General features: G+C 43.1%; 1 protein-coding gene across 5 annotated transcripts in view; it reads left to right on the top strand.

The window, feature by feature from the left end:
• slc8a1 (solute carrier family 8 member A1) overlaps window positions 1-27,362 on the top strand; it is a 228,871-nt gene that overhangs the window by 145,711 nt on the left and 55,798 nt on the right. For 2 of the 5 annotated variants that reach the window (XM_033022011.1, XM_033022013.1), the window contains exons 3-7: window positions 14,119-14,225; window positions 15,467-15,487; window positions 18,311-18,328; window positions 18,438-18,452; window positions 18,730-18,798. In XM_033022011.1, the coding sequence (XP_032877902.1) occupies window positions 14,119-14,225; window positions 15,467-15,487; window positions 18,311-18,328; window positions 18,438-18,452; window positions 18,730-18,798 (230 nt within the window). Of the gene's footprint in view, window positions 1-14,118; window positions 14,226-14,729; window positions 14,834-15,466; window positions 15,488-18,310; window positions 18,329-18,437; window positions 18,453-18,729; window positions 18,799-27,362 lie in introns of all 5 variants that reach the window. The other 3 variants (XM_033022012.1, XM_033022016.1, XM_033022014.1) reach the window with 3 other exon arrangements.

Genomic DNA, 27,362 nt, shown 5'->3' with positions numbered 1-27,362 from the left:
ATCATGGCTGATCATCCAACTCAGTATCCTGTACCTGCCTTCTCTCCATACCCCCTGATCCCTTTAGCCACAAGGGCCACATCTAACTCCCTCTTAAATATAGCCAATGAACTACCTTCTGTGGCAGAGAATTCCAGAGATTCACCACTCTCTGTGTGAAAAATGTTTTCCTCATCTCGGTCCTAAAAGATTTCCCCCTTATCCTTAAACTGTGACCCCTTGTCCTGGACTTCCCCAACATCGGGAACAATCTTCCTGCATCTAGCCTGTCCAACCCCTTAAGAATTTTGTACGTTTCTATAAGATCCCCCCTCAATCTTCTAAATTCTAGCGAGTACAAGCCAAGTCTATGGCAGTTTCCAACAGAATTAAACTGTTTATTTGGATCTAGCAATCCTCAGATGACAATTACTCAAATCTAGACACCACTGTCACTTATCTAAAATGCTTTGAGTGTCACCAAATAAAATGTTTGAGACATTTTAATATATTCAAAGATATATTTAACGGCACAGATTTTGAACATTAAAGGGGATATAATTTTAGAGAATTGCAGAGTAAAGCTGTAGCTAAAAGATCAGATTTGGAGGAATGTTGATAATCTCTGCAGGATTAATAGTGAACAGCTAATCGCAGCAAACCCTAGGCTGTGGATGTTTTAAATAATGTCAGCCACCTGTTGCCTTGCGAGCATTACAAACTAATTTTGCCCCTGGATCAGAATTTGGAAATGTTGGGAAAAGCAAATTCTAATGGGAGGTGGTGTGGACCAAAGCGTGGTGTTTGGTGAGGATCACAATGTGTGGAGCATGAAGTTGTAGTTAACCCATGGATAAGGGTTTCAACTGAAACTGAAGCAGCTTGGAGTTTGGTTGCGTTATGGAAGAGGACTCTTCATTTGTTGGTGCAGAGATGTAATCTAAAACCAGTCTGATTCTAAAGTGAAACAAATTGGCAGCAAGGGAGATGGATGGAATAGCAGCTGGTGAACCATTTCTCTTGAGAAAATGAGAAATATCCTTGGTCTTCCATCACTGAAGATTTATCCTCCCGTTCTGGATGTCACATTTGACAAATTCCAAATCCAAAAATTGACTTCTCCCCATAACTCTTGCCGCCCTTGCTAGTCAAGATTCTGTCAATCTCCACGTTAAAAATACCCAAAGGCTTAGCCTCCACAGCCATCTGTGGCAATAAATTCCACAGATTTGCCACCCAGGGACATTAAGCTGCCAGTCCTGTCCCTCTAGCCAGGTTCATCTGGCTTGCCTATCGGGCCTCTCACATTAAAATAACTACAATTCAAAGCCCTGTCCCATGGTACGAGTTCATTCCAAGAGCTCGCACAAGTTTGCCCTGAATTGAACTTGGAGATTTACGGTAATGGCCACTCATCGGTACTCTGGGCTCTCGTGGACATTTTTCAACATGTTGAAAAAACTTCACGAGTCTTCCCATGTTAACTTGCCGTTAACGAGTCTTCCTGAGTACCTGCCGTTAGCGTTACGAACTGCTAAGAGACGTCCCCGAGCTCTGACGTACCCACTACGTTCATTCTCCGTGCTTACCACGGGTTTGATTTTTTTTTAAACTCGGGAGAGCTCTTGGAATGAACTCGTACCGTGGGACAGGGCTTTCAATCTTTCCTCTGTCCCTTGTCCATATTCTGTCTGACCTCTGTTGATCATGCAGCCATTGAATTCTGTATCGACATCCAACCTCCCACCCACCGCATTGTATCTCAACTCTCTTTAATATAGGTTCAAAAATCAAACTCAAATGAAGTTTGGGGCTTGCTTGTTCATATCACTTAATCTGCATTTTAGACCATTCTGCTTGATGGCTCAGTTGAAATTCTAAGAGATGAACTCTCAGCTAACATTTTAATTGAGAAAATGTTTCACCATTTGCAGCTGACGTTTGAGAGTGCTCACTTAGAAGATGCACCTGCAGTCTCTTTCCGTGCCAGCCACAACTGTTCACTACTAAATGCTTGATGTGATTCATAAGTGGTGTAATTTAGCAGTCACACATGGGTCACCACAGCGCTGCATTGCCAGCTGAAGTTCATGAACACATCAGCTTTATGCAATCGGAACTGCTTTGTGTAGCTTAAATAAGGGTTCCTGTTGACAAGAGACTTGTGGTGTTGATTCTTTAATATTGAGAGTTTCAGAAATCCTCGAGTCTTTGGCTCATGGGGTTTAGTAGATCTATAACATTTGTGTTGTCTTTGGCACATGGAATTTATCTACATTTTTCAATCTAGAGGAAAATAAATGAATGCAAGGAAAGGTTTCAGCTTTCTAATCCTATTCAAAAAGAAGCAAATTGTGACTGCAATTTAACGAGGGTTGATAATAGAAGGTAGACAGAAATGCTCGAGAAACTCAGCGGGTGAGGCAGCATCTATGGAGCGAAGGAAATAGGCGACGTTTCGGGCCGAGACCCTTCTTCAGACTGATGTGGGGGTGGGGTGGGGTGGGAAGAAGAAAGGAAGAGGCGGATGCAGTGGACTGTGGGAGAGCTGGGGAGGGGAAAGAAGGAGAAAGCAGGGACTACCTGAAATTGGAGAAGTCTATGTTCATACCGCTGGGTGCCGCTCCTCCAATTTGCGGTGGGACTCACACTGGCCATGGAGGAGGCCTAGGACAGAAAATTCGGAATGGGAGGGGGAGTTGAAGTGCTGAGCCACAGGGAGATCAGGTTGGTTATTGGGAACCGAGCGGTGGTTTTGGGCGAAGCGACCGCCAAGCCTACGCTTGGTCTCACCGATGTAGAGCAGCTGACACCTAGAGCAGCGGATGCAATAGATGAGGTTGGAGGAGGTGATAAATCATTTATGATGCTCTTGAAATAAATAGGTCTGTCATAGTGCCCATAATTTATTAGTTCTTGAAAACCAACCAATTTTCTAAATGAGGGCAACAGTAGCAACCTTAGCCTTGCACTTTTTGTTTATGGGGCATGGCAAGTCATAGTCATAATTACTGCTGACGGCACTGTTAAGAATAGTGGTTTCACCCCTCTATGGCAATGAATTCTGCAGGTTCAATGCCCTTCCGAGTGAAGATGTTTCTCAACACTCTGCTTACCTTGTATCAGAGACCGTGATCCCGCATTCTAGACATCCCAAGATGAGGGGGGAAAACCCCTTTTTACAACCAGTCTGTATAGCCCTGGCAGCACTTTGATTCAATGAGATGTGCTCTTACTTTCTCTTCCATGTTCCATGTTCTCAGGATATTTAAATCCAAATTTTATTAGTTATTGATGTCATGACATCGGTTTGAAGCTGCATACCAAATCTTGTTGCGCTTATGTGCAATGACAATAAAATATATTATTATTATTATTGTTATTATTAATGGATGTTGACCATCTGTCAACGTCTGTCATCTGACAGTCTTGTGTCCATACTGCAGATCCACTGTCCCAAGAAGCAGTCTGGTAAAACTGGTGTAGCACTCCCTATACAGCAATCTGCACACACACCAAGATTACTGCAGGACCATACACCTGATGCAGTTTTACTTAGACCTGTATAATTGTATCAGGATATCTTTTTGCTCCTGTACGCTAATTTATTTTTGTTGCAATGGCCACCATACAATTTGCTGCTATATCTACAAATGTTTTCCTTAGCTTGTGTACAAGAGTATCCTAATCTTTAACTGACACCATTTTCTCTCTGCCTGCTTTTGTCTCTGTCGCCCTCTTCATTTCTGGCCTTTGTCCACCCATCTGCCTATCAAATACCCTTGATTAACACACAATGCTGGGTCAGGCAGCATCTCTGGGGAAAAGGAATAGGTGACATTTAGGGTCAGAACCCATCAGACAAATGTTTCATTTATTGTTACATGTACCAGTCAAGTCAAGAGAGTTTATTGTATGTGCCCCAGATAGGACAATTAGAGTCCTGGAGCAATTCAGCAGGTCGGGCTCAGCAGGGGGTCTCTGTAAACCAGCATCTACAGAGACTCGTTTCTGCGCGTTACTCCAGCACTTTGTTCTGGACCAGATTTCAGCATCTACAGTTCCTTGACTCCTGTGCACCCCAATCTTTGTATGGACAGAACATAGAAACATAATAAAATACGTGCAGGATTAGGCCATTTGGCCCTTCAAGCCATTCAATATGATAATGGCTGATCATCTAAAATCAGTACCCCATTCCTGCTTTTACCCCATATTCCCTTGATTCCTTTAGCACTACGAGCTAAATCTAACTCTTCCTCAAACTATCACTACTTTTTGACACTTCAACAATCTACCTTCCAGTTCTCCCTACTGAAGTGGATAGCTTCACATTTATCCACTTGCTGCTACATGTGCCATGGTTTTGCTCACCTGCTCAATCTGCTTTGTAGCCATGAAGCCTCTAATGTTCTGCATCCTGTCTAATTTAATTTTTATAGATGTGAGACTGAAGCACTGATGCAAACATTGCATGCTAGCTTATGTGAGACTTTTATCCAAAATTCAATATACAACATCCACAGTTTTATCATCGCATCTACCTGTTCCTTTAAAAAAAAAAATCTAAGGCTTTCCATACTTGGCTTCCTTGCAGAAATCCAATTTGACTTTGTCTGAAACAATTGATGGTTTTCAAGTGCCTTGTTGTCTCGTCCTTGATGGTAGCCTTGAGTTGTTCCCTCCTGATATTTACAAGTAACCTTGGGTTTCATCTCCATGGAACTAATGAACTGAAAAATAAAATAGTCAATCAAAGCGGAGGAGTAAATAGAAAACTGCCATCCCCACTGGGTTTGAGCTCTCGGGATCTGTTTCAGTCTTGGTTCATTTAATATTATTTACTTCAAGCTGTTATTGTGAAGAAGTTGGAGATTCCGTAATCAGAAAACATCAGATAGTAATTTAAAAAACAACATGGATTTACTGGGGACTGCCAGCTTAATGCAGCTTTGGTGTCTATTTTGTTATAGGCAGCACAATGGCACAGCAAGTAGAGCTGCTGCCTCAGCGTGCTGGAGACCAGGGTTCGATCCTGACCTTGGGTGCTGTCTGTGTACAGTTTGCACTTTCTCCCTGCGACCATGTGGGTTTCCTCCAGGTATTTTGCTTTCAATAGACAATGGGCGCAGGAGTAGGCCATTCGGCCCTTTGAGCCAGCACCGCCATTCTATGTGATCATGGCTGATCATCCCCAATCAAGTTCAAGTTTACATTTATTGTCTTTTATTATAAATTTACATTTATTGAGATTTGGGTTGGCATACAGCCATACAAATAAAAAGAACACAACACGATAGAATTTAACATGAACATCCCCACACAGCAGAATCAGCGTTTCCCACTGTGAGGGAAGGCAATAAAAGTTTAGTCCACTTCCTCCATGTTTACCCGTGGTCGGGGCCTATTGAGGCCTCCGCAGTTGCCGCAACGGCGGCCCGATGTTCAGGCCCTCTCGCCAGATGATGGAACTCTGGCGTTGGAAGAACACTCTCAGCGGCTTGGAGTTCTGCATCGGCCGCTTCCTACCGGAGACCGCGGCTTCCGAAGTCCACAGGCCGAGCTGGGCGGAGCTCCACCCAGCAATCCTCGGCGAAAGATCACAGGGCCCCGCGATGTTAAAGTCAGCGCCGCCCGCGGCTGGAAGATCCACAGACCACATCTCTGCTAAGTTAGAGTCGGCAGTCCCAGCACTTCGGAGCTCCAACACGGCGACCCAGGTATGGCATCGCCCGCACTGTGATGGTACTTCAGTGCTGCGCTGCTGTTGAAGCTGAAGCTTGGCCCGGTCTCCGGCCGCGCCAATCCCGATGGGAGGCCGTGAGGAGGGGGTGAAGATGCGGCTTGGAGGAAAAAGTTTCCCCCTTTTTTTCCCCACCCCACCCCTCACATAAAAAGACTAAAAGACCTCCAAAAACAAAACTTTTTGACAGACTAAAATTTTTTAAAAGGATGAAAGGACGAACAGCTGCAGGCGAGGCAGCCATACTCAACGGCGCCACCCTCCGAACACATCAGTACCCCGTTCCTGCCTTCTCCTCATATCCCCTGACTCCGATCTTTAAGAGCCCTATCTAGCTCTCTCTTGAAAGTATCCAGAGAACCCTCTGAGGCAGAGAATTCCACAGTTTCACAACTCTCTGTGAGAAAAAGTGTTTCCTCATCTCCGTTCTAAATGGCTTACTCCTTATTCTTAAACTGTGGCCCCTGGTTCTGGACTCCCCCAACATCGGGAACATGTTTCCTGCCTTTAGCGTGTCCAAACCCTTAATAATCTTTTATGTTTCAATAAGATATCCTCTCGCATCCCAAAGACTTGCGGGTTTGTAGGTTAATTGGCCTCTCTAAATTGACCCCTAATGCGTAGGGGAGTGGATGCGAACCTGGAACCAGTGCGAATGTTCTATGAGGATGTGGTGGGCCAAAGGGCCCGTTTCCAAGCTCTGTTTCTAAACTAAGCTGCATTTGTAGTTTTCAGTGTTCCTGACAGAAGTGAATGCTTCGTGGTCAGTGAAAGACAGGCGTTGATGTCATTTAGATCTTGGCTTCATCATTGCCTCTTGCTGAACAGGCTGGATTGGTGGGCAGGCAGAGTTCTCTGCTGCTAACAAGAAATGACCAGAACAAAATTTCTGCAATTTGCAGCTTTATGGGCCTGTCCCACTTACGCAACTCTTTCGGCGACTTCCGGCACTCATCATAGGTCATTGCAGGTCACCGAAAATGTTCAACATGTTGAAAATCCAGCGGCGACCAGAAAGACGCTACGACTCTTTGGGCGACTGAGGAGACGACTCACGACCATACAGGCGACATGTCGCGGGGTGAAGCCTGTATGGTCGTGAGTAGTCGCACAAAGAGTCGTATCTTGTCCTGCTCGCCGCTGGATTTTCAACATGTTGAACATGTTGAGACCTGCTGCGACTATGACGGGTGCTGGCAGTCGCCGAAAAAATCGCGTAAGTGAGACCGGCCCATAAAGGCTTTGCCCATTGGATGCATAAAGTCTGAATGCATTGCTGTTTATCATGTGCCCCTCTTGGGAAAGTGCTAAACACAATAAAGGCAATCAAGAAAAGCATTCTGACCCTATGCTGACTCTTTCACGGGGTGCAAGATAGGGCTCTTAAACATAGCGGAGTCAGGGGATATGGGGAGAAGGCAGGAACGGGGTACTGATTGGGGATGATCAGCCGTGATCACATTGAATGGCGGTGCTGGCTCGAAGGGCCGAATGGCCTACTCCTACACCTATTGTCTATTGACTATTGCTTTTGGGTAATTGGTAAATGTATGTGATAGAAGATTGTAATGTTAATGGATACAATTTAGTGATGTCGCAATCCTCCCAACTGAAGATGTAATTTTAAAATGTAATTTGATATGCGGTCCACAATGGTGGTGTCGTCTGCAAATTTGAAAATGGAGTTAGATTTGTACATGGCTGCACAGTCATGGATGTGCAAGGAGTAAAGAACGGGGCTGAGAACACATCCTTACGGAGCCGCTGTGTTGAGTATTATTGTGGGGGATGCTTTGTCCCCTATCCTCACTGATTGAGGTCTGTTGGTCAGGACGTCAAGGACCCAGTTGCTAGTTAGGTGTTTAGGTGTTAAGGAAATGCAGATGCTGGAAAATCGAAGGTAGACAAAAGTGCTGGAGAAACTCAGCTAGTGCAGCAGCAGCTTTGGAGTGAAGGAAATATTTCCTTCGCTCCATAGATGCTGCTGCACCCACTGAGTTTCTCCAGCACTTTTGTCTACCCACTAGTTAGGTGATGTGCTTGGATGGCATTATAGTAGAGCTGTAGACAATGAATAGGAGTCTGACGTAGGTATCTCTCTTATCCAGGTGTTCTAGGGATGTGTAGGGCTAGGACGATGGCATCGTATGTGAGCCTATTGTGGTGATAGGCAAACTGCAGTAGGTCCAAGGCCGCTGGGTAGACTGGATTTAATGTTCCATAACTAGCCCCTCAAAACATTTCACGATGGGGGATGTCAAGGCCACTGGACAATAGTCGTTTAGGCATGAGGTCTTGCTTTTTTTTTTTGGCACTGGAGTGATGGTGGTCTTTAAGCAGGTGCGTACCTCAGAACGGAGTAGAGAGAGATTAAAGATGTCCGTGAATACTCCTGCTAGCTGGTCCGCGCAGCTACACGCCAGGGCCGGAATCTCCGTCTGGCCCAGTTGCTTTTTGTGGGTTTACCCTCAGGAAGGCTGATCTAAACTCTGCTGCAGTCACCCTGGGGAGAGGCACACTTGAGTCTGAAGGGCCAGGTGTTGACCTTCTGCTTGAAGCGAGCATAGAAAGCATTCAGTTCATCAGATATGGTCGCACTATAAGCAATGATTTTGCCTGACCTCTTATTCAGACCATGCACATGCTCCGTGTGAGTGGTTATACTGGGACTCGAGTTGATCCCGGTATTGTCTCTTGGCATCCTTGATGGCTTTGCGGAGATCATAGCGGGCCTTCTTGTACCGCTTGGGATGGTTTGACTTGTATGCAGCAGACCTGGCCTTAAGCTGTGAATGTACCTCGCGGTTCATCCATGGTTTCCCGTTGGGGAACACTATGATTACTCAGGTAGACAAAAGTACTGGAGAAACTCAGCGGGTGCAGCAGCATCTATGGAGCGAAGGAAATAGGCAACGTTTCGGGCCGAAACCCTTCTTCAGATTTCCTTCGCTCCATAGATGCTGCTGCACCCGCTGAGTTTCTCCAGCACTTTTGTCTACCTATGATTTTCCAGCATCTGCAGTTCCTTCTTAAACTCTTATTTACTTTGCAGGCACAGTCTTCCACTCACTTGCTGATGAAGTCAGTCATGGCAGTGGTGTACTCATTCGGGTTAGCTGCGGAATCCCTGAATGTGGACCAGTCCACTAACTCACAGTAGTCGCGTAAGATATCATCCGTGTCTGTTGACCAGCATTTCACAATTCTCTGTAGCAGGTCCTCCAGCTTCAATGTTAGTTTATAGGCAGGGAACAGAAGCACAGATTTCCCGGTGGGGACGAGGGGCTGAGCGGTGGGCATTTTTAATTGATGTACAGCAGTGGCCAAGGGTGTTCTGGCCCCTGGTGGGAGCGGGCAGTACAAATGGAGTCAATGGAAGTGAGGTTGGTTTGTGTTTATGAAGGAACTGCAGATGCTGATTTTAACCTAATTTGAGGAAGGACATTCTTGCTATTGAGGGAGTGCAGCATAGGTTTACAAGGTTAATTCCCAGGATGGCGGGACTGTCATATGCTGAGAGAATGGAGTGGCTGGGCTTGTACACTCTGGAGTTTAGAAGGATGAGAGGATATCTCATTGAAACATATAAGATTGTTAAGGGTTTGGACACGCTAGAGGCAGGAAACATGTTCCCGATGTTGGGGGAGTCCAGAACCAGGGGCCACAGTTTAAGAATAAGGAGTAAGCCATTTAGAACGGAGACAAGCAAACACTTTTTCTCACAGAGTGGTGAGTCTGTGAGGGCGGTGGAGGTGGGTTCTCTGGATACTTTCAAGAGAGAGCTAGATAGGGCTCTTAAAAATAGTGGAGTCAGGGGATATGGGGAGAAGGCAGGAACGGGGTACTGATTGGGGATGATCAACCATGATCACATTGAATGATGGTACTGGCTCGAAGGACCGAATGGCCTACTCCTGCGGCTATTGTCTATAAACCAAAGATAGACACGATGCTGGAGTAACTCAGCAGGGACATGTAGCAGCATCTCTGGAGAAAAGGAAGAGGTGACGTTTCAGGTCGAGACCCTTCTTCAGACTCTGGTTGGTTTGTGTGATGGTGTGGGCTACCCTCAGAGGGCGAGGCAGCATCTCTGGAATACAAGGTAGGTTATGTTTTGGGTCGGGATCCTTCAGTCATTTGTAGACCAAGTGCTCTCCAAGTGTAATCCTCCAATTCTTGTCTTCTATTGCAAGCACTGAGCACCAGAATACATTTTGACTGTGACTGGACAACTTGCCATCCAAACATATCCCATCACCCTGCATGTACAAGTGTACACTTCCCACATGGAATCTGGTGTTTCTCCCTACTGACTGCTGGCTGAACTGTCCATCTGTGACAGGGGTTAGATCCTGTTGTACGAATACAGCAGCTAGCAGGGTATTTTGATCTGAATTTGCCAGTGCCTAATGTGATTCACAAATGAAATGATAATTCAAAAGAACGTTACAGCTTGCAATCTTAATCCTCCCCACTTCACGATTCTGTTTAATTTCAGTTTTTGTCATTGATGTGAATAATTATCTCAGAAAGCAAAGCTCAGCACTTTTATCCCCTCTTTTTTTCCCATCCTTCCAGTTGGTAATAGAAAGGTGTAGTTTGAATTCCTCTGTAATTGAAATCTCTACACTGAGTCAATGCTGCCTTACTGTAGGTATCGATGTTATAGATTGCTTCAGTTGAAGAGCTAATAACTGCAGCTTCATTGGCCTTGAAGTTGTTCAATTGAATCTTGACTGTGCAATGGGTTCAGTGCACATTTAGCTTGCAGCAAACATTCTGACAGCAAGCAGTCATGATGCTAACCCTCTTCCCCCAGGAGTAAATGGTGATGGGGGCAGCAGAGTGAGTTGAAGCTACAACCTGTTGCCAGGGCTCGAAGGCCTGAGCTGTAGGGAGAGATTGGACTTTATTCCTTGGACTGTAAGAGGCTGAGGGCTGATCTTGGAGGCGTATAGAATCATGACAGGAATTGATTGGGGGGAAATGCAGTATTTTACCTGGAGTAGGGGGATCAAGAACTAGACTATAAAGTGTAAGGTGAGATGGGAAAGATTTAATCGGCATTCTGAGGGGCACATTTTTTCACACAGGATGATGGATTTATGGAGCGAGCTGCCAGAGGTGGTAGTTGAGGCAGGTAGAGTAACAACATTTAAAAGACATTTGGAGAGGTACTTTGATAGGAAAGGTTTAGAGGTATATAGACCCAAGGGGTAAATGGGATTAGTTTATATGGAGCATCATGGTCAGATGAATTGAGCCAAAGGGCCTGTCGCTCATCTGTGCAACTATAATCCATGTTCAATGCTGATGTGGGACTGATTGTCCTCTTCTTCAATTTCCACTGGGGAGTTTATAGAAAATAGCTGCAGGAAGAGGCCATTTGGCCCTTGTATATGAAGATGGGGAGAATAAAATATGTTATCAAAGGTAGACAAAGCTGGACAAAATTCTGGCCAAAATGTTCTGATGCTTAAATATGTTACTCTACATCAAATGCTCTTGTTCTATATTTGATTTCAAAATTTAAAACCTTATATAAATATTTAAATAAATTATTACTAATTAATTTATCTAATGAAAGCCACCCTATCCATTGATGCTGGAAATCTTAAAACCAGAAATGCACTTGATTACAAGGCATGTTGGGCAGCATCTGTGGAGCAACATTTCAGACCAATGCCTATATTCCATTGTGTATATTTGAAACCTGTCTGGTTGAAAACTATGGCTGTTTTCATTTGAAAACTTTCATGACAGTTCAACAAATGACATTAGTCTAGAAATTCCAAGATTTCTATTGATAAGATAATCTAATAAGGTCCCAATTACAATCTTCTGTTTTTTCCTACTGATCTCTGGGGGGGGAAACAGGCTGGAAATATTTTTTTAGCTATTGTTTGTTGCCAAAGCAAGTCGGTACGCTAGTATCTCTAATTCAATTTTGTTCCACTGCCAGAACTTATTTGTTCAAATCAAAAAGAACAGTAAAAATGTCATGACAAGCAAAAGTCTTAAACAGCAAACATTTCTGGTATTGCAGATACTTAGTCCTGAATGGTTGAGCATTTTGTTTTGGTATTTAATTTGATAGACACAAAAAGCTGGAGTAACTCAGCGGGACAGGCAGCATCTCTGGAGAGAAGGAATGGGTGACGTTTCGGGTGGAGACCCTTCTTCAGACTTATTGCCCAGGTTTAGATTATTGCCCTTGTGTTTTATCTTTGTATCTATTTATTACTAGGTATGTGTGCTTTCAACAGTATTCAATAATAGAAGGTAGTAATAGTTGGATATCACAATCACTTTGGAACTTGTCCCCAGAGAGCAACAATTAATATTAAATGCAGCTGAATATAATCGCTCGTACAGCATGGAAACGGGTCCTTTTGGCCAACTAATCCAAGATGTCTCATCTACTCTATTTCCACTTGCCTGCATTTGGTCCATGTCCCTTGAAACCATTCCTAACAAACCACTCTCGTCTATATACTATCAAAATGTATTTTAAACATTGTTACTGTACCTCCTCAAATAATTCCTTTGGCAGCTCGCTCCATGTACCCATCACCATGTATTGGGAAAGGTTACCCATGAGCGTCTTATTAAATCTTTCCTCTCACCTCAATGTTCCTTCACAGTACCTAGAAAAGCAACAAGGATGCTTACCTTTAGGAGTATTTGCGTGCATTTGAATATGCATCTGACAGAATTGGATTACACCATCACTTACTAATAAACATAAGATGTTTTTAATCTGGATGTGTTTCTTGAGCTAACCTTGAAGTTGTAACTACCTTCTAAAGACATTTTTTTTTACAAGAGAAGAATGGAAAATAAATGAGTCCTGTGACTTGCACTAATCACACACACAGTGGCAGTCCTGTGTAGTGCTTCAGGTACAGACTTTTGGAAGTGGGTAGAACATGCAACTCTTTGGCAAGCCACCAAAAAAACATTTATTTCACAATGTAAAGGTCAGAGATGATGTGATCAGAAGAATATGGCATCATCTGACAAACTAGAATGTAAATTTGTTATGACAAGTTGTTCTTGATTTATTAAATATATAAAAGGTAATGAGGATTTTATGGGCATGTCGGAGATTTACAAATGGTAAACTCAATTGTTTAAATAATAGATTTTCAGATTAGAGCAATGCTTGATGTTTTGTTTGACTTTATCAAAGATTTTTTATTGTTTAACCTATTTGTATAATTGTTTACTTGTCATAGTAATTAATGTGACACAAAAAATGTTTAGAAAAAGTATGCTGTGATTTCAATATCAGCCTACTTCCCAGGAAGTCGATGCCAAGAACTCTAGCTTTTGAGGGTTGAAACAATTGGCATTATTTGCATTTTTCTGTTACTATGTACTGATCAGACATGAGAATGTTATTAGATATCCTATTTAGTGTTTTAAAGTACCCACTTTGTTGTTGAATTAATGACATTTATCAGCCACACTATTAAAAAGAGCAACAAATCAAACATTCTTATTATGCATTTGTGTTTAAGAAGGAACTCCTATTATGCATGTGCAAATGCAGTAAATGCTGCTAATCTGGAAATGTTTCTGATGGCTCTTTCAGAAAAAGACAACTGTCAGTATAAAAATTCAAATTACTTTAATAGGAAAATGCAGTGAATTACAATTTAGATTAAGACCACTTGGTTTATATGGGTTCAGTGATTTATAATGCCTATATTGTAAGGCTTGTAAACTAGAAGAGTTCTACTGTCTTGGCATTTTCTGAATCTTGGGCCTATTTGTTACCACTTTTATATCAAATTAATGACTTTTAACCTTCTTTCAATACTGCAGGTTCCTGTTTGTAAATCCAGTTTCTTTACTCTGGGTTGTGATTCTATTTCCTATACTTATTCTTGTTCTTTTAATCTTTAATGTTTTCCCATTCCCTATTTCTCATTCTAAAAGTCTGCAAACCTCAAATTTCAGGTTTTTATAACCCATGTTTTATTTCATGGATATTTAATTTGATATTTTGGGGTAATCTTCCAAATTGATTATGAAGAAAGATCATCTTCACTAATTCTGTTGGTTAGAAAATGGGTTCTTGAAGATACAAAGTGTTGGTGAAACTTGGTGGGTCCCTGGAGAACATGGATAGGTGACGTGTAGGTCCCAGACCCATCATGTTACCATAATCTTCAGAGATGCTGCCTGACCCGCTGAGTTACCCCAGCACTTTATTTTTGTAAACCAGCATCTGTAGTTTCTTGTATCTATTCCCTAGATGTATATTTGAATTTATTAAAAGCATTAGAAACAAAAATACTATTGGATTATGCTACAGTCTTCTTTTTGTCTCCTGCTCTTTGTTCTTAATTCTTGCCTTTTCTCCACCTCTCTCTTCTTCTCTATTTCAGCAAGACAATAGAAATCAGAGTAATTGATGATGAGGAATATGAAAAAAACAAGAACTTCTTCATTGAGATTGGGGAGCCACGCATTGTGGAGATGAGTGAGAAGAAAGGTGGGGTACCAGCTGAGAGCTAAAGGCCTTAATGCCATGCCTGAATGTTACTCAGGGATACTTGGCACTGTCCAATACCCAGAACATGATGCACACATTTAGATGGGTGTAATAGAGTCAATCTAATTACTAGAAAAATGGGATGTGGCATGCAGAATTGACTTCTGTGGTTTTAAATAAGCATTTGCAACTTCTCCAGAACACTCTGGATTTCCTAATCGGAGGCTCAAAAATAATTACCAGATAAAAGTTTGACAGAAGCACTCGATTTGGACAAAACTTTATCTATCTTATTGTTAATAAGTCAGATAAAATGTAAAATGGATTAAAATGCCATGGTAGTGTAATAAGTTTGTACCCTATTACATGCCAATGTTATCTGAATGTGGTGCAGGTTCCCTTCCTCCATAACATCTCACTAACCATCACTTAGTTTACTTAAGCATGTGTGATTGTGATGGACAACTCCAATCCATTGTTTGCCTTTGTCTTGTGTTCTTGCAGGAAAACCATTACCATTAATATAGTTGACCGTGAGGCGTATGAAAAGCAAGATAGATTCTTCATTGCACTTGGTGAACCTGTGTGGAACGGAAGAGGAGTGAAAGGTGTGAGAGTAATCAAAGACATTTTGAGAATTATTTTCTTCTCTTTGTGTGTCCTACTCTCACACTGACTTTCTCCTCTTACTTTACTATCCAGAGTCTTTGTCAAACCTGACTGTTGGGTGTTTTGTTTTCCTGGGTTTTTTTTACATGTTGAACTGTCTTTAATGCTGTACTGATTTATGAAGTCTTAATATTTTTATGACCAGTGCATTTTCTATTGAGATTAGTTTTCCCTCAGTACAACATACAAATTGATAACATAACAGGAACATTTCAATTTTTGATTTCTAATAAAGAAATCTAATGAATCAAAGAACTGATATTTTGTGAAAGACTCAAAGTTTAATAGTTGCGCTGTCATTATTCATATCTAGTGCATTACTGCTTGCTCTTTGATATTGTGCTTGAGATGGTGTCATGGGAGAATTATCTACACTAAACTTCTGCACAGTCCCCTCTACTAACTTTACTAGAATTTGCCACACTTCCCTAAATAGTAGCAGTCCATTCACATAGAATGCCAATGCTTGATTCAAGTGATAGTGAATACATCTGTCTTTTTATAATCCTTTCTTGTTCCATCTTTAAGTTAATTGTCTTTACTTTTCTTCACACGTTTTGTTCTCTTTACAGCCTTGTTATTGAGTGAGCTAGGTAAGCTTCCATGTCTTCTGTTTCCATTAGCTGTAATCTTTAGCTGTAACGTGCTGGGAATGGAACTGTGGGAGGGATGGGGGGGGGGGGGGGTTGAGATCAGGAGGAAGCTGGTTTGATTACATCTTAAAATTAAGAATCGCTAAAATTAATCTTTCAGGGGTGGCTTTGTGATAGACACAGTGCCCTCCATAATGTTTGGGACAAAGATCCATCATGTATTTATTTGTCTCTACTCCACAATTTCAGATTTGTAATAGAAAAAAAATCACATGTGGTTAAAGTGCACATTGGCAGATTTTAATAAAGGCCATTTTGGTTTCACCACGTAGAAATTACAGCTGTGTTTATTCATAGTGTGCCCCCCCCCCCCCCCCCATTTCAGGGCACCATAATGTTTAGGACACAGCAATGTCATATAAAGGAAAGTAGTCATGTTTAGTATTTTGTCGCAGATCCTTTGCATGCAATGACTGCTTGAAGTCTGCGATTCATGGACATCACCAGTTGCTGGGTGTCTTCTCTGGTGATGCTCTGCCAGGCCTGTATTGCAGCCATCTTTAGCTTATGCTTGTTTTGGGGGCTAGTCCCCTTCAGTTTTCTCTTCAGCATATAAAAGGCATGCTCAATTGGGTTCAAATCGGGTGATTGACGGCCACTCAAGAATTGACCATTTTTTAGCTTTGAAAAACTCCTTTGTTGCTTTAGCAGTATGTTTGGGATCATTGTCTTGCTGTAGAATGAACCGCCGGCCAATGAGTTTTGAGGCATTTGAACTTGAGCAGATAAGATGTGTCTATACACTTCAGAATTCATTAAGCTACTACCATCAACAGTTGGTTATCCTTGGCCTGCCAGTCCCTTTGCGATTAGTAAGCTCACCAGTGCTCTCTTTCTTCCGAATGATGTTCCAAACGGTTGATGTTCCTACGGTTTGGCTGATGTCTCTAACAGTTTTATTCTTGTTTCTCAGTCTCATAATGGCTTATTTGACTTTTATTGGCACAACTTTGGTCTTAATGTTGATAAACAGCAATAAAAGTTTCCAAAGGTGATGGAAAGACTGGAGGAAAGACTAGGTGTTGAGAGCTCTCTTATACCTGCATTAAGGAGGCAATTGAACACACCTGAGCAATGACAAATGCCTGTGAAGCCATGTGTCCCAAACATTATGGTGCCGTGAAATGGGGGACTATGTATAAACACAGCTGTAATTTTTACATGATGAAACCAAAATGTATAAAAATGGCCTTTATTGAAATCTGACAAGTGCACTTTAACCACATGTGATTTTCTTCCATTACAATTCTCAAATTGTGGAGTACAGAGGCAAATAAATAAATGATGGGTCTTTGTCCCAAGCATTATGGAGGGCACTGTAATATCTCCTGTACTTTGATTCTGACATGATTTCCAGTTAAAGCCATGCCTACGGTTGGTGTGTCACTTGCAAGTAAAACGCCATTGCATATCTTCATTCTGGATTAGCAAAAGAAAGATTGGGCAGATTGCACTTTCCAATGAGTCAGAAATACACAGATATGTGCCATTAATATATAGGACTAGACTGTGTTAAAATGGACACTTAACTTCTGGGACAGTGCTGCTAAGCTTATTGCTCAGTCTTTTTCCTGCTGGTAAGGGCCAAATTGTAATGAATTGCAACCTTATTTTACATTTCCTAGAATCCTGCCAATATTTTTATCACCTTGCTAGCCCAGGTCACAGGCCTTCTCAACAGCAAGCTATCATACACAAAACATGGGGCAAGGTGAAACGCATCACTCTCCTATCCATCTTTTGTGGAACATAGAACAGTACAGCACAGAAACAGGCTCTTCGGCCCACAATGTCTGCCGAAACATGATGCCAAGACCATGTCTTATCTAACTGCACATAATCCATGTCTCTCCATTCTCTGTGGAATATGGAAGATGTCATCCATATTTCTTCGATCCACCTGCCATTTCCTAATGTGTCCTGGTCATACTCCTGTATCCTTTCGTCCACTACATCTTCCAAGCTTGTAACCCCTGCAGAGTCATTTGGTCTTTGAGTATTCTGCAACTGCTTCTCCCACACTATTTGCCCCTTGATGACCTTCTGGAGCCCATTGCTATGATCATTTGTCCTTATCCCATCTTCAGATTCATTCAAATCGTCCTTGGAACTATTTATTTAGTCAATTCTCTGAACAGCTCCCACTTGTAATCCATCCCCTGTGTTCTATCCCCTTGTGCAATGACCCACCCCAATCCCCTAAAATCTGATTAATCAAATATGCTGTCTAATTAGTGGCAATTATCAACACAGCCACGACTGGGTGGATGCTGAATATTAACAACCCATCTTTGAAAATGTAGTGACGCCTTCATGGGATCCGTGATTAATATTAACGGAATAACCAGTCAAATTAATTGTCTGTTCTTATTTGGTTGCAATAATGAATCCAATTAGAAATTGTCCTTTGCTGTCCTTTCGCCATCTGGCTCCTCACTAAGATCTCCCAGTTGAATGTCTGCACTAAACATGATGAGAATTGATTTCATATTTAAAGAATTTTGCAATCACTCCTGTACCACAATGGACACATTTCCATGATTGTGTGACAGAGAACCAGGTATTCTTTGTGTGAATATCATTACTGATGGTTGATTTGGGGACGGGTGGGGAACAAGAGATGGAAACTAAACCGTGTAATGTTGCCATTGACGGAATCTTGGACAGGATCATTCATTGAATTTTCTTGGCACTGTTTTAATGTACATGCTTTTTCACAATGTACATCGTATGAACAATAACTTTTACTATTGTCCCAATTAGGACCCTTCACAAAAACAGGTATGCTGCTTGTTTGTTTTTCTAAAATTTCAAACTTTTTAAAAACTTGCAATATTTACAAATGATCTAACTAAACTCGCTATTATTTTTGTTTTGCTCGATTATGAAGCAAAGCACTTCAGTGGTAAGATTTTCTAAACTTAATACCCACTGCACTATGCAATATTTCATAAACTTTGTGGCACCTTTTTAACATCACACTAGAAAGTGAACAATTTTAGTAATAGCTAGAAGCTTCTCCACATTAGTATCTAACTTTCAGACAATAAAGACCAGGCAATAATTAACAAAATTGTTAAACTGTTTTATTAACCTGAAATTTGAGACTAACGATGAATGCATTGTGAACAAACTGAGCAGGTAAATTTATTTTTTCCTATGGATCATTCCCGTGTTTATAGGTCATGCTCTCTACAGGAAGGTTCAATGTAGGGACAATCCAATTCCATCGACTGTCATCTGCTTTGCAGGTATAATGATCACTTCTCTATAAATCACTGACTGCACTTCACTTACCACAGTGGAATTGCACTTAAGGCATTTTTGACTCGTTCAGCAATCTGTACCTCACTCTTTGGAAGCAATAATCTGTCAAAAGAGAGTGAAGCATCATAATTATATTACTACAATGTTCTGCGGTGAATATAAAATGCTGCTTTACACTTGTAATTGTCATCCTGTTACATTGGTAGTTATTAGTCACTCCTAATGCCACAAGGGTCGTCTTTTAATTCACATTGAACATGGCCTTTACAATCCACTGCCTCCTTCCGTGTGCCGGTTGTTCAACAGACTGCTCTTTGGTCCAACTTTAGATTTGTTTTGCTGTTAAAACTTTGCAATGAATTTATTTACAATATATATTACATGATCAGGGACTGACTAGTTGCTATAGTCACTTTCTCCTTTCAATTATTCCCAATTTGTGATTCAGTTCAGCCAATGCCAGTAAGTGTTCACTTACACTTTTTGAAAAGCTGTATTTCATTCTGCCATTAGTGCATTAAAGGGGCAGTTTAACCAATAAAGGGAGTACATTTCATAGTGTTAGATGAAGAGGGGTCTTGGGTGGGGTGGGGGTAGTCCGTAACTGGAATGCGCTGCCAGAGGAAGCTATGGTAGTGATAAAATTATGACTTTTAAATTTGATTTGGACAGATAGATACATTTGATAGGGAATGGGTTAGAGGGCTATGGGCTGACAGCAAGCAAATGGGGTTAGCCCAGAATACCCACTTGGTCAGCATGGATAAGGTAGGCAGACAGGCCGATTTCCACCCTGTACAGCTCTGACTCAGTGGATTAGGTGAAAACTGAGGCAGTCCTTGTGATTGAGGCAGTGCAGCATAGGTTCACGAGATTGATCCCTGGGATGGCAGGATTGTCATATGAGGAAAGATTGAAAAGACTAGGCTTGTATTCACTGGAGTTTAGAAGGATGAGGGGGATCTTATAGAAACTTATAAAAGGGCTGGACAAGCTAGATGCAGGAAGAATGTTCCCGATGTTGGGCGAGTCCAGAACCAGGGGCCACGGTCTTAGAATAAAGGGGAGGTCATTTAAGACTGAGGTGAGAAAAATCTTTTTTACCCAGAGAGTTGTGAATTTATGGAATTCCCTGCCACAGAGGGCAGTGGAGGCCAAGTCACTGGATGGATTTAAGAGAGAGTTAGATTGTGCTCTAGGGGCAAGTGGAGTCAAGGGCTATGGGGAGAAGGCAGGCACGGGTTATTGATAGGGGATGATCAGCCATGATCACATTGAATGGCGGTGCTGGCTCGAAGGGCTGAATGGCCTCCTTCTGCACCTATTTTCGATGTCTGTCTATGTGCCAGATTGCTCTAATTGTGTTGAACAGCTAGTTGGTGTACGGTGTGATTCCTTGTCTCCAGTGTTGATTGCTGGTCATAAACTACTGCAGGCTATAATGGGTATATAAAACCTCCTTTTCCCTGTGCCCCCCCCCCCCCCCATCTCACCACCATTTTCTTTCCCACTATTCCAACTATTTAGATGGGAATTAAAATCGTTAGATAACAAATGCTTCATGGGCACAGGCTTTCTAGTCCTCGTGGAGCAGTTCATGTGCATTTGTGACATACTTTCTGTTTGAATATTGAATGTGAAGTCTTTATGGGGTTTGTATAATTTCCTTCATCCCGCAATGATGGCAGCGCAGGAAGAGCCCAGTTGGCCTTGTCTGTATTGCCTCTAGGCAAGATCAGTGTCCACCTTCCCTGCAGCCCTGAGGTTCTTTATAGATGTCCATTTCTGATTCAGTTCTTGCATTACCGGAATCACCGGAAGTGGCGGCGCTGTGATACAGCTGCGGCTCGCCTGCAGTCTGTCTGTTTTTACTTTTTATGTTGTTTTTTTTTGTCTAGTTTAGTACATTTTTTGGTTATTAGGTGGTGTTATGTGTGTGGGGGGAGGGTGAAACAGAGCTTTCTGTCTCTCCCTTCGGGGGAATGCGACTTTTTGTCGTATTCCCCTTCTCTTCCCCCGTCTGCGCTGAGGCCTAATGGCGGAGCTGGCGGCCTCCAACCTGCGACCGACCTCGAGGGTCCGGAGGTAGAGCCAGCCAGGACTCACCAACGCGAGGCTGGCCGTCTTTGAGCTGTGGCGACGTCCGGGTAGCGGCACGACTCGGCGCTCCGGTGAGGGCGGACGGCGCGGAGCTGAGACACTCCTGTGCGGCCGGCACGGCTACTGGCTGGAAGGCGCTCCCGTGTGAGCAGCCTGGTGCGGGGCTGAGACGCTGCCGTGAGGGCGGACCAGCTCCCGGCTGGAAGGTGCTTCCGTGGGGGCAGCCCGGTGCGGGGCTGAGACGCTGCCTTGTGGGCGGCCCGGTGCGGAGCGGAGACGGTGCTACGGCGGCTGAGGCGGCGGCGACCTGGATCCGGGGCTCGGCCGCGGGCCAGTGGAGGACAATGTCAGGAGCTCGCAGGTCACAGGCTGGTGCCTGTTTTCCGGAGCACCCGTTGCAACAGCTGCGTCCTGGACTGGAGGGCGGCAGCTTTGACCACCCCCGGGCCGCGGAGCTTGAACCGCGGACTGACTTACCATCGCCCGGTGGGGTATCGCCTCGGCGCAGAGGGAGAAGAGGAGGGAAGAGACAGTAACTCTAAGACTTTTGCCTCCATCACAGTGAGGAGGTGTTTGGTGAACTCACTGTGGTGGATGTTAATTTGTGTTTATTGTGTTTTGTTATTATTACATGTATGGCTGCAGGCAACAGCATTTCGTTCAGACCGAAAGGTCTGAATGACAAATAAAGGTATTCTATTCTATTAACTGGAATCCTGCTGAGTTTGGGGAATTAGATGAATTGTAATGCATTAGAAGGATAATTAATATGTGGAATTTAGATTCGGTATTGGTTATCAAGGGTTTCCCACTTCAGCTGTGTGACTATGTATGAGCAATAATGTAGAAATGTTGGTGGTGTAAACATCCAAGACAGAAATGAGGGCAGGCTGTGTACCAGCCAAGGGAAATAACGCTAAAAACAAGCAGTTTAGTATATTTATGGATGTAGCATTGTTTAAAAAAATTGAAGGCATTAATTCTAGATGCATACGCCACAAAATCACTTGTCAGAATTCAAAGTGGCTGATGGGAAATGCTAGAATAATAAGTTATCTGCTGATTACAAAATGGATGCTGAGACACGCAACCAGGGGTTGTGATAGAGGCAGATACAATAGTGGTGTTTAAGAGACTTTTAGATAGGCACATGGATATGTAGGAATGTATTGATTATGTGCAGGTAGAGGAGATTAGTTTAACTAGATATCATGTTCGCAACAGACAGATGGACCAGTTCCTGTGCTGTTATTCTGTGAATTGATTCATTTGCCAAAGGGAGACACAAGATGGTTCTGGCAGATGAGAGTAAGGAAAATCCAGAGACGTGATTTATTGTGTGGGAAAAGGGTAATTGGAGAGAATAAGACCCTTCAAACCAAAGCAGTCATCGATGTGTGGAGCTACAGGAGATGGACATGACCATTGAGTTTAGAAGGATGAGAGGGCATCATTGAAATATATAAGATTGTTAAGGGTTTGGACACACTAGAGGCAGGAAACATGTTCCTGATGTTGGGGGGAGTCCAGAACCAGGGGCCACCGTTTAAGAATAAAGGGTAAGCCATTTAGAACAGAGATGAGGAAACACTTTTTCTCACAGAGAGTGGTGAGTCTGTGGAATTCTCTGCCTCAGAGGCAGGTTCTCTGGATGCTTTCAAGAGAGAGCTAGATAGGGCTCTTAAAGATAGCGGAGTCAGGGGATATGGGGAGAAGGCAGGAACGGGGCACTGATTGGGGATGATCAGCCATGATCACATTGAATGGCAGTGCTGGCTCAAAGGGCCGAATGGCCTCCTCCTGCACCTATTGTCTATTGTCCATCAGTCAGGGTACTGAGTATAGAAATTGGGAGGTTGTGTTACAGTTGTGCAGAATGTTGGTGAGGCTACACTTGGAGTATTGTATTTAGTGTTGGTCACGCTTATATACGATGGATGTTAACCTGGATAGAACAGCAACGATGTTTCCAGGACTTGAGGGCAGGTTAGGACTTTATTCCTTGGAGAATGGGTGGCTATGGGGTGATCATGTAGAGGTGTATATATTCATGAGAGCAACAGATGGTGAACGTGGTCTTACTCTGGATGATGAAATCCAGAACAAGCGGGTTTAAGATGTGAGGGGAAAGATTGAATTTAAAATCTTGGCAATATTTTCACAAAGTTTGTACATGGAACAAGCTGCCAGAGGAAGTAGTTGAGGCAGGTACTATAATAATATCTAAGACATTTGAACAGGTGCACGGATAGGAAAGGTTTATGGGGATAGAGTCATAGAGTGATACAGCGTGGAAACAGGCCCTTCAGCCCAACTCGCCCACACCACCCAACAATGTCCCAGCTACACGTCCCACGCCTGCCAACCATATCCCTCCAAACCTGTCCTATCCATGTACCTGTCTAACTGTTTCTTAAATGATAGGATAGTCCCAGTCTCAACTACCTCCTCTGGCAGCTTGTTCCATACACCCACCACCCTTTGCGTGACAAAGGATTCCCATTAAATCTTTTCCCCTTCACCTTGATCCTATGTCCTTTGGTCCTCTTCCCCTATTCTGGGCAAAATGCTCTGTGCATCTACCCGATCTATTCCGCTCATGATTTTATACACCTCTATAAGATCTCCCCTCATCCTCCTGCGCTCCATGAAATAGAGACCCAGCCTACTCGACCTCTCCCGATAGCTCACATCCTCTAGTCCTGGCAACACCCTCGTAAATCTTTTCTGACCCCTTTCAAGCTTGACAATATCTTTCCGATAGCATGGTGCCCAGAACTGAACACAATATTCTAAATGCGGTCTCACCAACGTCTTGTACAACTGCAACATGATCTCCCAACTTCTATACTCAATACTCTGACTGATGAAGGCCAAAGTGCCAAAAGCTTTTTTTAACCACCTTATCTACCTGCGACTCAACCTTCAAGGAACCATGCACCTGTACTCCTAGATCCCTCTGCTTTACAACACTACCCAGAGGCCGACCATTCACTGTGTAGGTCCTGCCCTTGTTCGACGTCCCAAAATGCAACACCTCACACTTCTCTGTATTAAATTCCATCAACCATTCCTCTGCCCACCTGGCCAATCGATCCAGATCCTGCTGCAATCGTTCACAACCATCTTCACTATCTGCAAAACCTCTCACTTTTGCATCATCTTTTGACATGAGACTAGCTGAGATGCGACATTTGTCTGCGTGGATGTGTTGGGCCAAAGAGCTTATTTCTGCGTCATTCAACACTCTGATTAACGTTGTTGAAGAATTATGCACATCTTGTAACTCTGCAACATCTTTGGTTGCTGTTGCATAATGGTTTGCTTCATTTGAACCTCTTATTTAAACTCCTTCGTTGCTGTTAGACTATTAATGTGGCAACACTAGATATTAATCAAAGTACTATTTGCATAATTTCTGCAGATATGAAAATTTAGTTATTTTATTTTGAACTTTTATTCTAATTCAGGCATAAATGTTGAATTCTAATTCCTTGTGATGTGTGGCCATTATAATCCATGGGCTACTATTTAAAGTGTGCAGTGGAAACATGTCCTGCAGCATCAACACTGAACATTATAGGCAAGGTAACTACGGTTAGTCGAGGCCAGCTTCACTATGGATGCACCTCTAACATCCAGCTGTGTGCTAGAGCATTTTAGTATAGAGATGCAGCGTAGTAACTGGCCCATCGGCACCGGGTCCGCACCGACCACTGATTCACACTAGTTCTGTTATCCCACTTTCTCATCCACGCCCTACACACTTGGGGCAATTTACAAAAGCCAATTAACCTACAGACCTGCACATCATTGGGATGTGGAGGAAACCCACGCTGTTACAGGGAGAACTTGCGCACTCTTCACAGACAGCACCCGTAGTCGGGATCGAACCAGTGTCTCTGGTGCTGTGAAGCAGCAGCTTTACTACTGTGCCTCCCATTTAAATGCTTGCCCTCCATGAAGGAGGTTGGCAAATCCCGCTCATTCCACGATTGGTTCTCTGCTGCCTGTGCATGCCTTCATGGACAGGGATCCAGTGTCTTGTGAAATATTCCCTTGGCACTTTGTTGCTGCCAAGTCTTTCTCAAAACCTCCTTCTGCCCCAAGGATGGATCGGCATAATTACTCCAGGCATTTTGTTGTTCATTTATACTCCGAATCTACTGAGCTGAAAGATGGGAGCCTTGAGCAAACCATCTGTCTCTGGTTTCCTTAAAACTAAGAACATTTAATTTTGGATGCTCAAATACTTGAATATTTTTTGTAAATTGGGCTTTCACCAATTGCTTTTAAAACCAGTGGTCAGCACACCTATTGTATCATGAATCTCAATGATGTTCTCCATAGTGCAAAGGAGGGTTAGACAATAGGTGCAGGAGTAGGCCATTCGGCCCTTCGAGCCAGCACCGCCATTCAATGTGATCATGGCTGATCAACCCCAATCAGTACCCCGTTCCTGCCTTCTCCCCATATCCCCTGACTCCGCTATCTTTAAGAGCCCTATCTAGCTCTCTCTTGAAAGCATCCAGAGAACCTGCCTCCACCGCCCTCTGAAACAGAGAATTCCACACTCACCACTCTCTGTGAGAAAAAGTGTTTCCTCATTTCTGTTCTAAATGGCTTACTTCTTATTCTTAAACTGTGGCACCTGGTTCTGGACTCCCCTAACATCGGGAACATGTTTCCTGCCTCTGGCGTGTCCAAACCCTTAACAATCTGATATGTTTCAACCAGGTTATATGTTTCAATAAGGTTACCAGAATACTTAGGGGATATTGGCAACAAGGAGAGGGTGGACAGACTTGGATTGTTTTCTCTGGAACGTCGGAGGTTGCGGGGAGACCTGATGGAGGTATAAACCTGAGGCAATGATAGGGTAAACTGTCAGAACCTTATTCCCAGGGTGGGAATGTCAAATACTAGAGGGCAAACCTTTAAGGTGAGAAGGGGTTTTATGGTGGTATGCAGTGCAGATGGTGGTGAGTGTCTGGAATGTGCTGGCTGGGGTGGTGGTGGAGACAGATACAATAGTGGTGTCTAAGAGGCTTTAAATAGCTACATGGACATGGAGGGGTGTGGATCTCATGCAGGCAGAGGAGATTAGTTTATCTTGGTCTATTCCGGTGCTGTATTTTTCCATGTTCCATGAAACACGCACTTGAAAGCATATCATCGAAAATTGAATAAATACCTTTTGGGTAACTTTCAAAACCATTATTTAGGTTTGTGGTAATATTGCCCAATCACGTGTGATTTCATCCCCTGAAAGTAATGTTAGGCAACATTGCAAAGTAAGTTGGCGCAAGACAGAGTGAGGCCCACCGCAAATTGGAGGAACAGCACCTCATATTTCCCTTGGGTAGTTTACACCCCAGCGGTATGAACATTGACTTCTCCAATTTCAAGTCGCACTTGCTCTCTCTCTTCATTTCATAGAAAACATAGAAAATAGGTGCAGGAGGAGGCCATTCGGCTCTTCGAGCCTTCCCCCCCTGCCCTTCCCAGTTCTCCCACTAGTCCCACTGTCTCCACCTGCATTCTTTCTTTGTACGACCCGCTCCCCTGACATCAGTCTGAAAAATGGTCTCGACCCGAAACATCGCCAATTCCTTCTCTCCAAAGATGCTGCCTCGCCCGCTGAGTTTCGCCAGCATTTTGTGTCTACCTGCAAAGTAACAAATGTTTCCTAAAATATCGATCACCCTGAGCAGCCCAAAGTCAATTTTACACAATCCTTTACATTTAGAATTCCGATTAACACTTTTTTTGTGTTTGATATGTTCTGTTTACACAAAATATTGAACATGAAGCAATCTGCATTTTATTCTTGGTACTAACCATTACAGCACACATTTGTTACTGAGTCAGCCAACTAGCCTCTAAATTATAATAAATACAAACTAAAATTGGATCCCCTGCCATTTAAGTGATCTGGATGATAGGGTTTTAATGTGTTGCTGAATCATTGAAATAATGGCTTGGGTTTTCTTATTAAACTTGGATGTAAATATTCCCTCGTGCAGACCTCTCCTATGGTCTTTGTTACACCCAGGTAGAAGCGCCCGTCTGTTTTTTGTCCTTCTGTTTGCCAATGGATAGACAAGGAAGTACTGCGCATTCATCCATGCACCATTGCTAGTTGTTAACATGGCAATGGAAGAGAGGAAGTAGTTGAGGCAGCTACTATATCAAGATTTAAGGTAGACAAAATTGCTGGAGAAACTCAGCGGGTGAGGCAGCATCAATGGAGCGAAGGAATAGGTGACAATTCGGGTCGAGACCCTATCAAGGTTTAAGACACTTGGACAGGTACATGGATAGAAAAGGCTTGGAGTGATATGGGTATCGCTAGGATGAGGCATGTTGGTCAGCATAGACGTTGAGCCGCTTTCCATCCCATGACACGGGCTTTAGAAATCTGTAGAAGCTCTTTTCACAAAATATT

Source organism: Amblyraja radiata, chromosome 5, assembly GCF_010909765.2.
Source record: "Amblyraja radiata isolate CabotCenter1 chromosome 5, sAmbRad1.1.pri, whole genome shotgun sequence".
In the NCBI taxonomy this organism is placed as follows: domain Eukaryota; kingdom Metazoa; phylum Chordata; class Chondrichthyes; order Rajiformes; family Rajidae; genus Amblyraja; species Amblyraja radiata.
This window is presented reverse-complemented; position numbering and strand designations above follow the sequence as displayed.